General features: G+C 35.7%; 1 protein-coding gene across 7 annotated transcripts in view; it reads right to left on the bottom strand.

Annotated features, from left to right (window-relative positions):
- Window positions 1–14,278, bottom strand: part of LOC134804747 (protein AF-10) — a 453,368-nt gene that overhangs the window by 424,752 nt on the left and 14,338 nt on the right. For all 7 annotated transcript variants that reach the window (XM_063777954.1, XM_063777958.1, XM_063777957.1 and 4 more), the window contains 6 exons: window positions 13,978–14,106; window positions 13,596–13,746; window positions 12,829–13,000; window positions 12,397–12,492; window positions 7,592–7,713; window positions 7,242–7,320 (listed from right to left, as the gene is read on the bottom strand). In XM_063777954.1, the coding sequence (XP_063634024.1) occupies window positions 7,242–7,320; window positions 7,592–7,713; window positions 12,397–12,492; window positions 12,829–13,000; window positions 13,596–13,746; window positions 13,978–14,106 (749 nt within the window). The remainder of the gene's footprint in view (window positions 1–7,241; window positions 7,321–7,591; window positions 7,714–12,396; window positions 12,493–12,828; window positions 13,001–13,595; window positions 13,747–13,977; window positions 14,107–14,278) is intronic.

Below are 14,278 nucleotides of genomic sequence, written 5' to 3'. Positions count from 1 at the left end.
TTGCCATGTTGGCTGTCGTAACTAGAAAAAATGAAAGATTAAAAAGTAAAACCGGCGCTCGGTGATTTTCACTCAAAATTTACATGTATTTAAATAATTAATCTTAAATTGCAACCGTGTGAGAGTTTTTGTGTAAAATGAGTTATTGTGATAAATTTTTGTAATGTATTTCATCCCTAATCGTAATATTTGGTGCTGAATTAACAATATCATTCGGATTCAAGGGAAATTCGTAACTGTAAGTTTGTTTTCGCGCGAGGTTTGAACTAGCTATAATAAAATGCAATTATTTATGTTAAATCTTATGAGTATAGCTGAAATATTGTGTTTTTCGGAACCAATACATGTGTACCGACAATAATAAAAGGGATTTTAAAATTTGTCATCAGGCCTATTCTAACACGTGAGGGTGCTACAGTTATATAGCGAGATATGGGCGACTGAGCCACTGTTTCCGCTTTAGTACAATATTAGTACAAACGAGCGCAAAAGTGTTTCTTGCATATAAGTGTATTTTTATATGAAAAATACACTTGTTATTTATTGCGTTGCAATATTTGCATGTCTTAGTGACGAAACATGTAGTTCTTTTTCAAATATGCATGGCCTTTTGTACCATGTACACAGTGACTCATGAGTCACTGTGTTCTTCTTAATTTTGAGCCACTGAACACGCCGCAGCCATTTTGAATTCAACGGCGTGGATATCTTGTCTCAGTTGCCAAAGGACATGCGAATCTATGTCCTTGCCTAGTATATTAACGTCACTTTCTATCAAAAACACAAATATGTGACGTTCCATAGGTAAAGGTACCTTATGAGGGTTTCTAGTTTCGGAGATATTAAATGTTTTGTAAAAAGGTAGAAAAATGCTCAATTTTTTTTATTGGGCGATCTGAAACCTTAATGCTTAAAGTTTGTTTACCTGTTTTTATTTTTGTTATATGTTAGTTATAAGCCTAGTAATGTCGTCTCAGAGTTTAGTAGAAAAGGTACCTTATGGAAAAGTCATTGAAAATTCCCAAAAATAACTAGTCAATACGGGAAAAGAAGTTTGGTAGAGAACTGTATTAGCATTCTGAAAAACTAATTTTATAATTTCAGTTCTGGTCGAAGGGCCTAGCAAATATTATAACCGTACATCGACCGACATTACAAATCCAAGTAGCCTGCTATTATACCAAAGTTACTCTCGTCAAGTCTTTCTTAACTAGAGTAATCTTCATTTGGTTTGGTCGCATGCAATAAATCTGCCATTGGTTTGCTGAAAAATGCCAATACCCGACGCATTGCCATAGGGGATATCTGAGGTCATCGAACCTCAAAGCCGCTTGTCTTCAATGGCAACCAAAATATATTATTGATAGGAAATAGACGATTTATACCATCTTAACCCCAAAATATTATTTGTTTATCCTAACTGTTCCATGATCATCATGCCTCATCATGTAACTTAACCACAAGGTACCTTTTCTTTACATACAAATAATAGGTCTTTTTTAAGATTATTATGACGAGGAACTAATTAAATGTGTGGCAGTTTAATGTAAATTAATATTTTCAATTCATAAAAGATAAACTTCAATGTAATTGATGTTTTGTAGTGATGTATTATTAAATTTATGACCTTATGGTACCTTCTCTTAAATGTATGGAGCAAAGACCGTTATTGTTATGTAAGTTTAAAGTGCCATAAGAGGTTAAATATAGTATTTAGTTGCGGTTTTAGGACTTATTTCATTTTATAATAACAGAATTTCTTTCATACGTGCTCCAAAAAATTGATTGTGGGTCACTTTAAAAGTAAAAAATATACAATTTTGTGATTTTACATGAAAGTCACGTCTATATCGATATTTTTTTGCTGAAACTGTCTCTCAGAGTCGTTTTCTAATAGATAAATTTAAATCTTGAGAGCTCATTGCAATCAATCGTGAAAATGAAACAAAACTTTATTTTCTAGAGATTGGTTAGTATACACATAAATCAGTCGATATCAAAGGTTTCTATTTATATTACAGAACAATTCGCAACATTTTTTTAATCTCAGGAGTCTAAGGTATTATTATTTGAGTCAACTATGTAACTTACTTCAGGAACATAGTTTTTTAGGTGGCTAAACTTAAAACTTCTCTATCGTAAAGTTGCTCATTTTACAACATTATTTTCAAAAAATAATATCTAATACTGACGGAAGTAGTGTCACCCAATGTATGGGACGTGCAAATTTTGGTATCGGATGAATTCACTTGGCACAGACATAATATACGTAAAGCTAAGCTAATACAGCCCGGTAGCCAAACGCCACCCCCTGGCAGGTAGACAGGGGGGCCAGTTAAAGATACACGCCGCCGCGCTTCAGAAAAAAAATCATATCGGCTTCTTTATACGTATCACCTCGAGTTTGGTGTCATTTCCTGATAAACCAAAGACGTAGCTTTCATTTTTAGTACAAACAATAGACCTTTTCATATAAATTTTACAAGATATATGAAAAAATCTCACAGTACCAGCTAATACTTTTTGTTTCAACAGAAAATACTTTAAAATATATGTACAACATCGTATTAAAAAAAATATACATGAAAAGCCCAATTAATGCAGATTTTAAAAATATGTAGTTTCATACAATTTATTGGAGACATTTTGTAAAATAAATTAATATACCTCCGCGCGCGGTAACGTGAACTGTGACTGAGTGTAAGCGGGCGGTCTCACTTTCCGTGCGTATGTCAAAAGTTTAAAGTTTAAATGTACTGTAAAACGTTGTACGATACACGTGCGAATAGGTAATTCGCAACTCGTGTCGATTTAAAACACTCTCTTCGGTAGTGTTTTAATTTATCGCCATCGAATCGATTTATCGTTTCGAATTTCCTCTTTTCCGCACTTGTATCGTAAATAACTAACCGTAGTGACCCTGCCTATGAAGCCGATGGTCCGGGGTTTGAATCCCGGTAAGGGCTTATATATTTGTGTGATGACACAGATATTTGTTTCTGAGTCATGGTTGTTTTCTATCCCCCTTATTCATAAACGTTTACTAAAGTTGACAAGCCGATAATAATCGTTTGTCCCTTTCCGACGTATTGGTATGATGGAAAGGGACAAACGATTATTATCGGCTTGTCAACTTTAGTAAACGTTTATGAATAAGGGGGTATGTATTTAAGTATTTATATATTATATACAGGGTGGAAAGGCACGACGATCCTTCCCGGAAGTATTAGGTCGTTTAAGTGATACAGAGACTATTGGTAATGGTAAGAATCGTTAATTGAGTAAAAAATAAAAATTGCAAAAATACTACTTTTTAACTGTGGTGATAACCCTATAGCATGTGCACATGACGGCTAGATTAAGGATCTCCGTCGGGAAAGCTCGGGACTTTACACTTTTTTCCGATCGTTGACAGTATCGCAATGATGTATGAATGACGCATAAATGTCAAATAAATCAAATGCATGCAAAAATATTACAAACAATTTTATTACTTTCTTAGATAATTACTTTTTTCCAATATTTAATACTATCTTCTTTTCACATACGGTGTTCAAATGTACCTCCGTGTATTACAACGCCGCCGCAGCCCGTACCCGAGTATGTCGATGCACATGCGATATAGTGTATGCTCTTCGTCATTTATCCTCTGCAGAAAGCACCAATTAGCCTTTGTCTCATTTCGTCCGCAGTTTCACATTCCGTTTGGTTTGGTACACCATATCTTTTACACAGCCCCACAAATTTAAATAGCCACGAGCATCTAACATTTTTATTTGAAGAATATGACATTCAATAAGTATAGTTCAATGAAAATTTAATTTCAAACATCAGACGTCTTGTCTATTTCCTACCACGCAAGAAGGTTTGTTAGTTTGGTATTGAAGAAGTATTTATTCTTGATTTATTCTTAGTATTTCATTTTTGCAACTAACACAACCTACTTGTTATTTTTAATTATTTTAGATAGTTTCCAATTATTCGAAAATAATTTTGTGAAACGTGTTAAGAAACTAAAACCTTTTTATCAGTCAAGGAAACCAGAGATATTTATAAGACGATTGCGTACTTTTGAGTGGTTGTCAATGTCACCATTTGAACTGTCGTTGTAAACAATGTTGTGGTTAGTATTATTAATATTAAGGAATAACATAACTATTTCATTCAAGTATTGAACAAGTGGAACCACTAAGAAAGCGAAAATCCTGCAATGATTCTTACCGTGCTGTAAGCAGACCTAAAAATGGTTTGATGGCAACAAATTAGCATAATTTCCTGTCGAATACTGATTGTTTACAAGTAAGTTCATTGACCCTGTCACCTGTTAGGGTTAGAACAAAGTAGTTTTTTGCGTGGATGTTTAAAAGGTCATAATTTAGAAACGGTTGCCCATATTAACATAGTTTCTATGGAGAAAATATAGAGCTTAGGCTAAACTATCTCCCATTTCCGGAAAGGATCGTCGTGCCTTTCCACCCTGTATATCGTTTTCTAGGTACCTACAATAAAAGCCTTCTTGAGTTTACCGTGAGGCTTAGTCAATTTGTGTAAAAATGTCCTATAATATTTATTTATTAATTACTTACTTTAAAACTTTTTCGATTTTGTGGGTCCCGTTTGTAAGTCTCTTGTGCGTACAGGCCGAAAAGCCATTGCTTGCCACCGCGCTTTGTTCGGGTCTTTCGTATGGGGACAAGCGATGGTGGCAATTTTAAAATCTTCCCAGTCCGGCGGATTGGGGATGGGACTTGGTGTCAAGTAATTGGATACCAAAGTGGACTACTGCACCAGTTGCTGCTACCGCTTGTCGTGAGCTAATTCGGTGCAAGTGCAAGTCACAGTGCGCGGTGTTAGATGCAACTGTCTAAAAAAACAGTTAACATGCACCGAATTATGCCACTGTGGTGGAAAATGTAATTAAAAAACAGAAGAATGGAAAAATCCCTCGTTAACACGATATAAAATGCTGTTCCCTTCCCTTCAGAGCCCAAAACCTCAAACTCAAACTATTTAACCGAATTAAGACGAAGTAATCAACGACGATTCCCTTCACGACTATCCAGTACAATTTTTACCTCTACTCGAAAAAATAAATTTAAGCCCTACAACTCCAAAAAATGTCGTTTTGTTTTACCACCTCTATAACTATAACTTGAAGTTATTTACTAACAAACCTCTGTAACTGGAAAAAGATAATAAGACTGTATTTTATGTGTTTGTATAATTACCTCTCTATCATGAATTTTCCTCCTTAAGTCGATTCCCTCCAAGTAAGAAATAAGTCAAGAAGTAAGTTAAGTATGTATTTCTACATATTTTCTATTAAAAATCAACTTAATACTTGCACAATTATGTGACACTAGACGATTGGAAAAGTTCCTAGGCACCGCCGCGTACCATGCCTGATTTTTTTTAGAAAGAAGTATAATAACTATATATAATAAAGTATATATTTTTTTAAAGCTAGATAAGTGTCCTAATAGGTACTATTTTTTGTTTTGCACAAAATTCAGGATTTTCAAAGATAGTGACAGTTGAATAAAAAAAAATTGCAATCCGGTTTTAATATGTTCACAATATTATCCTTTTTTTCTATTAAACTATACATTCAATGCCTCAAAAATGAATTCCTCATGCCCGATTTGTCAGAAAATGATACCACACTCGAGGTGTTACGTATATAGAAGCCGATATGATTTTAATTCTGAAGCGCGCCGGCGTGTAAGTTTGACTGTCCCCCCCCCCCCCCCCCTGCCTACCTGCCAGGGGGTGGCGTTTGGCTACCGGGCTGTATTAGCTAAGTTTTACGTATATTACATCTGTGCTAAGTGAATTCATCCGATACCAAAATTTGCACCCTATGACACTACTTCCGTCACTATAAGTAACGACACCACTTAGGAGGTTGATCTTTTGTGGTATCGATAGCTTATTTATTGTAGATTACTGGGCATAACTCCATACCCGCCATAAGGTACCTTTGACCATGGGACGTCACATATTATCTTAATGTAAAATTTTAGATGAATTACAATACATGTAACTTACCTTAAAAAGTGTTTTTTTTATTCCCTAAAACCGAAAATCACTCACTGCATAACTAACTCGCGCCGGAGCATGCGGGAGTCTGGTTAGTGCGCGTTTGGGTGTCAACCGCTCCCGGAAAATGAAAGAGACGGATAGATATTGCTGCTCTGTATAGGAAATATAATCTCGAGCCAATGTACCCGCATGAGTCACCGATTCCTACCCGACCCTACTCCTTGCCAGTAAAATAAATTAGTACCTTCTACTGAAAATCCGCAACATGGCGAAAGCTAAATAAAATCTTTCCAGGCTTTTATGTCCCCGCAAACAAAATTAAGACGTAAATAAAATTAATTTCGGTAACAAACACGCCAAATAATTGAATTGCACATGCATTCACGATACTTTCATCTATACACAATCATTCGGTGACATTGAGTATGTGAGACATATTTATTATAGATGGAAGTACAGGTTGGAGAATTACGAATCTAATCGAAAATTTAATTATAATTAATTATTATAAAACTATTCATTTCTTAAGCAACTGAATAAACTGAATATCTGCGCAACTATCTGATGTAATTTGAAAAGAAAGTACTTATGAAAACGATTATTATTTTTATTTAAGGCATTTATTTCCCATCACATAAGGTACTTATTAAGTATACTATTGAATTGTTTCATTATCGTTTTCTTGGATAGAAACCCCTGTCTGGGTATAGGCCTCCGATGCATGAAAACGATTAGAGTAAGTAAATCTCCAGCCAATATAATATCATGAGTTTTATTGGCTATGTGTAGGACAAAGTGAGCATATCAGTTTTAATCACATAAAAAGGTTATTTCACATGTCACTGTTTTTCTTGACATATGGTGCAGTGGCACCAAATTTACTGCCCCTACCATATAGTTTACACAATTACACATAGCTAATAAAGAACTTTCAAAGGATTTAATGGAATTCGAAGGGGGTTGGTCCCACTAGTTCTACCGGTAGAATGAATGTTTTTTACGATTAGTTCTCTATCGAACACACAGATCAAACTCAGTAGAACTCGTAGGACTTCACCGATTCAGCGTTGTGTTTGATAGAACTCGTAGCAAAAACTCCCACTAGTTCCATTAATACAAGTTACTGAAGAACCAGTGGTGATCGAGCGTAGAAAGCGTAGACGAAGTACATAAACGATATAAGCAAAATATTGACTGACCTGTGGATGGGAAGGGGACCTTATGTTGGTCACCGCCGGGTTAGCGCCGCTGGGGCCAGGCATGGGGCTGGGTAAATGCCTGCAATTTACGATTTACTATTATTATTTAAATAAGTATTTCTTACAATTCAAATTTACTGTCGGATTTGCATTAAAATTTGTATAAGTTGTCATTGGTGTATACAACAGAAATGCGCATGGGTAATATAAAATTAACTACTGTCTAAATCTATCAACAGCATTGTTCATACGTTACCAAGCGAATTCAACAAGTATTGATTTATTCTAAATTTTATTAACATGTTAATATTCAAACTAAAAGTTAGAACATTTATAATGGGTATATGTACCTGGGGCTAGGCTGCGCCGCGGGACTGTGTGCGGGCGGCGGCGGCGGCGGTGGCGGCGGCGGCGCGGCGCTCACGCTCGAGAAGTGGGACACGCCCAAGTTCTCCGCTGTTTCCGTCTTAGCCTACCAAAAATATTTTCATTATCTATATTAATAAGCTTTTATTAGTTGCATATTTTAAATCACTTGACATTTTTAAGTTATATTATTTGCATGACTAAATTATAATTCAATAATTATGTACTATTTTTTTTTTTGCTATTTGCATGTATAAATTTGCCAGCGCTTTGGTGCGAACTGTAATGCTGTGTAAATATATTGTAATAAATAATAAATAAATAAATTATAAATTATTATCAGTCCAAATTATAGCTATAGCTTTTCCAACATTCAAATTAGCTATCTCCGTACCAAATTTAGCGTTTATTTATAAGTCCTACACGATCGACACTATACTTTCATTTCAACTATCGCCAGCTATAGCGGAAAAGCCTTGGAATCATAACAGCTAGAATCTCACATGTAGAAAACTTCGGCAGCATACCTATATCACTTCGCCATTTTAATGCTTCTAACAGTCTCTTTTCAACCGCTGAACTAACACACCCATATTGTTGATATTTTTTAAGTAAAAACCTTAAGGCGACGGTAGCGGTGGGTAAAATTTCAGATTCTGTCAATTTACCCCATTTCACACACAAGCTCACTTCACGCACACTACCTCACTTTACTGGGACAGGTCAGTGACCCATCATGTTTTTTTAAGATTGGACTTTTAGTTTAGTATTGACCACTAGCCTCCTTTGAGGGTAAAAGCGTTCCATTGAAAGATGAAAGAGAAACAATGCATTTAATCTTGCTTTCCTTGTCTGTTCATGTCACACGTGACGTACCTATTTAATTCATTTGATTGTTGACTGTTTTACTACCTAATATTGCTTTGTCGAGATACGCGTTTTGTACAATTAAAGCGAATAAAACAAGATGTCATTAAGTCAGATGTAAAATGTTATTTACTACTCTATACGGTTTTTCATAAGGTGCAAAATCCATTCAATAGGAATTTAAATAAATAAAGTTTCAGCAGGGTGGCAATTCCATTTTGGCGGATAAAGCGAAACAGAATAGTTCTATCGAACCTGCTTACAAATTTTCACGAGAATCAGTTGAGAAATGTGATCTGCAAAGGAGAACATACAAAAGCATTTTTGCCCAAGCTGAAACGGAGACCTTTGCTAACGCTCGGCCAATGATGGTTTAGGTACACCTATAAAAAATGGTTGTCCCTGCTGTAATTTTAATATCTTTATATTTCAACCGGTATAGTTTTACCTTCAAAAATAATCGGTATCGCTAAACAATAGCGGTACCTTACTACTTATACGTTCACGAAATCGGTATCTGCATAACTTGATTGTTAGTAAACTAACCTGAAAAATAATCTCAAAATCACCGAAACATTTATGTACCTGTACCTGTACCTGCAATAATATGTTACGTCATTAGCGCCAACTTTGCCTCCAGGGAAACTTTGCCCAAAACGACAATTTTAAACAAATTCGTTAATGTAGAAAAAATATAATAGTTATGGCCACCCTGCTATTTTTAGTAGAATATAGGTTATATTTCTGACAAAACTATATACCAAACTTGTGCATAACTTGACTTGGGAATTTTGATTTGAGCGAGTTGTCTAATATAGGGTATATTTCGGCGGGCAAAAAATTTATAAATAATAAATGCAAGTAGAAAAAATTGAGAACCCTTTGACAAATATTTCCGGGTTTGAGTTATAACACATGAAGCATAGATTATGTCTATTGAGATTTAAACTAAAAAGGCCTAAATACACAAAAGTTTTAGCGGTGGGCAAAGTAATCCGGTAATTTGGCATCCATACCAACATTGCCCACCACCAAAAACGGATTAGGGTTGTCACTTTCATCTAATTTACCCAACTTCGCAAGTAAAAGAAGGTTATGTTTGTACACTAAAATAAGTTTATAAATATATACTGTATTTAATTTGTCTTATTATCCTTTATTTAGATGTTTTATCCCGTTAACGAATGAAAAACACAACAAAAATCATATTTTTGGCCATTAAACTATTGTAACAGATTTTCTCAAAAGTGACAACCCTAGCCTTTGTAAAATGCTTAGGCGAGCCTTATTTGGAAATGGGCAAAAACGGGTAGGCAACATTGCCCAGCAAATTTATTTTAAAGTTTTTACACTTATCGCTAAGTTATTAACAGGGAATGGTAGAATTGCCCAAAACCTTTAAGTGATCCTTAGACATCATCATCATACGAGCTGTATTTGAATACCAAATTGACGTGGGCAATGTTGGCGAAAACCCCGGATATCTTTGCCCGCCCTCTAAAACGCAAAAAAATGGGTAAAAAATATATTTTTTTCAAATAAACTGATGCGTTTGATCACAATGGACGTGCTGAGCAAAAAAGGTCATATGTGATGTTTTTTGAGAAATTCGTTTTAAAAAAAAGCGGGCAAAGTTGGTGATAATGACGGTACCTACTCTTCGAACGCCGGAAAAATATGTGACATGTTCTTATGGTTCTACAAATAAGATCGTGTCAGATATTTTTGCGGCCTTCGTTGTGTAACATAAATTGCAGGCGACTGTACATTTGGAATAATTATTTTATTTAGTTTCAACGAAAGTTTCAAGTTTAGTACGAAAATACTTCAGATATGCAATATGCACAAAATGTAGACCTAATCGAAATAAAACATTGCTTTTTATAGGTCATTTATAAAACATTCGATACATAGGTATACATAACAATAACTAGAGCGCCATTGGCCTGTAAGCTTCATCTCGGTCTCCAAAGCCGCAAAAACTCGCTAGTACTTTCAGAGAACAGCACGTACACGCATTATACATATAGACGGAACGAACGGCATAATCATTATCATTTATTCGTCGCAATCCATGGTATTACAGATCTAGGTACAAGACTTTCAGGTATTACTTATACGAATTACATAACTCTTCCTGTTAATAGGCAATATTTTAAGATAAAACTTGTATAATATAATACAAGATTACAATTGTCATCAAAATTCATTGACGTACAGAAGTCAAATACGTTTTTAAACTGACGCAAAATGATACCAGCATAATAAAAATTTATCCCAATCAGTAAAGATGAGTCTTTAAACTTTTTTCATTTTAAGCGAGTTTTGAAGGAACATAATACTTAAATTCGACTGTAATCGTATTGTTTTAAGATAGTTTACTGCGGTTTTCAACTATTATAACAGCAAATCAAATTTAAATGAGACGAAGGCAGATATTTATGTACCCTATTTTTTGAAATACAATTTATCTACTGGTATACTTTCTCGTGTGCGTATATGATTTAATGTCAATATAATTGTCAAAAGCAAGAAAATCAAGCTGTCATTTTCATTTGAAGAAGTACACGTGTGCTCCGGTGTAGCCCCAACGGGCATCTGACTTGAAGAAGAATTTTGAGTGATGTCGTCAATGTATGGAAATTGTTCGAAAGTTTACATTTGAGATTGAATTTCTGTGTTGTCTTTGTGAGTAAAAATATAAATCGATAATAAATTGGTAGCTGAATTATCTAGCTTTCAGAATCATACAATAATTCAATTACTGTCAAAGACAAAATTGTTTTGCTTCTGTCTCAAACGGAACTCCATATTTTGATTTTTTGATACTTTTAGTGTCGATTTGTAGAGAATAACAGCAAATTAAAAATATAATGGCACAAAGAGTCGGTACACGGTTTCTTCGTGAACAAATTTACGTGTAATTTAATGCAATTATTAAACACTTATTGAACAAATTATGGTTACAAAGTGAGGTCTAAATCGAAAACGTCATATACCGGCCCCTTAAGGCACTGTGAGGAAGGATTCACATGACTGACTAATAGTGTAGTAAATGAAGCAAGTTGTTGTATGGAGACCCATGCATTAATTTCTCAGTTGATGAAATTTAGTTTGGTTATTGTATAGTATGAGCTGAGACTAACATTATAAATATCCAAAAAAAAAACACTCCTAAGTTAGGTAAAAACACAAATCTGATTATATATTGAACCGAGTAATTCCTCAGTCCAAAATTATTTTACAAAATAAGTTATTTGTATCAGTATGTGATACTAGAAAAAAATCTAAAAGTTTTGTCAAACTTGAGAATATTTTTTTATGATACTTCCTTTTTTTGACGCTCATTTTCATCGGAAAATTGCTCTGTCATTTTTTCTTCTTATATGATCTTAGAATATAATTTGGCGCAGTGGGTAAAAATATCCAAAAAAAATGCGTATCGAAATGTATGTATTATAGAACTATTAAAAAATGAGTGGAAAATTTTTAGATTTTCATTTTGTAGGTATAAAACGGCAATAAAATGGCATTCCAGTGAAAAAATTAGACTGAGCAATTTTCCGGTCCAAGACACGCCAAAAAAAATTATTTTATTAATACTGGTATTTCTGCTGGGATATTTTTTTGATATTTCATATATTGTTGCAATACGTTACATGAATATGTCTGGTGAAGAAAGTTTGAACGGAGCATTTTTCCGTAAAAAGATATTAACGATTTAAGACTTTAGGTATTTACTTTAATTCTATTATTATTATTCTTTGGAAATTTATACAATACTTTTTATTTATTGATACTTTATCATACTGTAAAGTTTTTTCTGGCTGAGGAATTACTGCGGGGTCCACTACCTTTATTTACTACACTATAATACCACAACTGTTAAGTTTTGGGTATAGCTACAAAGAATAATTCATACCTTCTTAATAATTTTCTCTGCGTTGTCCATTTGCACGTCGTTAGACAGTTGCCCTTCCCACATACTACTGCAGCTTTGTGAGTTCATGTCCGATACCTGTTCATAAAGATTGTGAATGTGTACAGATTATAAAATTACATCTCTATAGAAAGAAAGGAAAGTGTATGTGGTCTATTCATACATGCATAATATTAATTATGGCTCAATTCACGGAATCTTGTAACTTTTAATTCTAGTGAAACGTGAAAGTTTATTTTCAACTTATTTTATAAGAAAGGGAATTCTGCTTGTGTGACAAGTTAAAAGCTATCGTGAAATGGGCCCCAGGTCGTGACAATATTATCATAAGCATTAGCAATCTAGTTGGTTTTTGTAGCGTCAGCAATAAACGGTAGAAGCTTCGGTGCGTGTGGAATGAGCGTGTAAAGTCACCCCAGTGGGAGGCGGCGTGGGCGCGTAGTCGAGCGGCGTGGGCGTGCCGGCCGCGGTCACCGCCTTGCGCTTCTTGGTCTGCTTCGTGTCCGCGGTGTCCGTGTTCGTGATCACGGACTCCTGGTACAGGGGCTTCAAGGGGGCTTGCCCTGGGGGCGTGCTCGCCGTCAAACTAAGGAGAACGAAACGCACACTAAAAACTTTGTGAAGACACCATCAATCCCAGCCTATAGCATTCAATCTACATGAGCCTCGAGATGTACAGAGGAACATTGACAAAACTATGCACATGGAGCGGAAACAGAACGAAGGATTTATTCTCGAATTGAACGGCATATTCGTGCAGTACGCACCACTTTCCCTCATTTTATCCACGAATTTAAAGTTGGCGACAGACATGTGATCTTGATAAATTGTGACTTTAATTGCTACCAATGAAATAATGCCACCCAGCATTATATGCAGCTAATGTTTTTTGTACTTAAAGTATCAACGACTATAGATTGGATACCTATAACTGAGAACCATTTCCTTCATATCATATCTTCGCCTTAAAGAGAAAAGGCTGGATTTAATCGTAGCAGGAAGCGAATTCATCCTTACGTTGTAAACTGGTGGGATTCGTTTCAGAGGCCCAAATTCCCTGACACATACGAATATGAAAGAGTGAATACCTATTGCTTTCACCAATGAACTACGACGCTGCCGTCACGTCCCATCGGATGATACCAGGGGATCATAGCTAACAGTTCGCAATAAAAAAATACCTGGGAGGAGTTGCTGTTATAGCTGGCAAAGGGACCGAGGTAGCAGACGCCACCGAGCTGATCACCCCGACTGCTTCCGTAGACTTGGAACCGGGGGAGGTTGCCGGCAGACTCGCTTTTGGGGTGCTGCCGGGAGTAGACCCACCAGGTGCTATAAAATCGTAAAATATACAAATTAAAGTCTCGGTCAAATTGGAGCCCCTGTCGAGCAAGAGACCAGTGGCACTCTATAGTTGTCACACTATGTCACTGTATCTGAGATATAAAATAGAGGGATATATATATCCCACATACGGCACTTCAAACATGTGTTCTATTTTCGATGAGTAAGACTGACATTCGATTGTCATTTTTGATATGTCAGTAAGGGAGCAATAGTTACGTTTGTTAAGGGGTGGGGGAGCGTCGGAGGCCGGATGCTGCGGTGACGGCGCCGGCGTGCTGGCCTTGCTGCCCGAGCCGCCTTCCGTCGCCGAAGACCCGCGGCGCGACGGCGATGGCTTCTTCTTGTCTGCCACATACACGTTTAATTAGCTTTTGATTATCACAAACAATCGTCTGTTAAAACTAACATCAATAGGTAGTGCAAGTTTTTATGGTGGACTAACTTTGAATCATGTCGCGCAAGTGACTTAAATAAAACAACTGTGTCTAAACCGTAAAATTATTCAATGTTAATATGT

This window comes from Cydia splendana, chromosome Z (assembly GCF_910591565.1).
Source record: "Cydia splendana chromosome Z, ilCydSple1.2, whole genome shotgun sequence".
In the NCBI taxonomy this organism is placed as follows: Eukaryota; Metazoa; Arthropoda; class Insecta; order Lepidoptera; family Tortricidae; genus Cydia; species Cydia splendana.
Note: the sequence above shows the minus strand (reverse complement) of the source record. Positions and strands in the feature narration are given on the sequence as shown.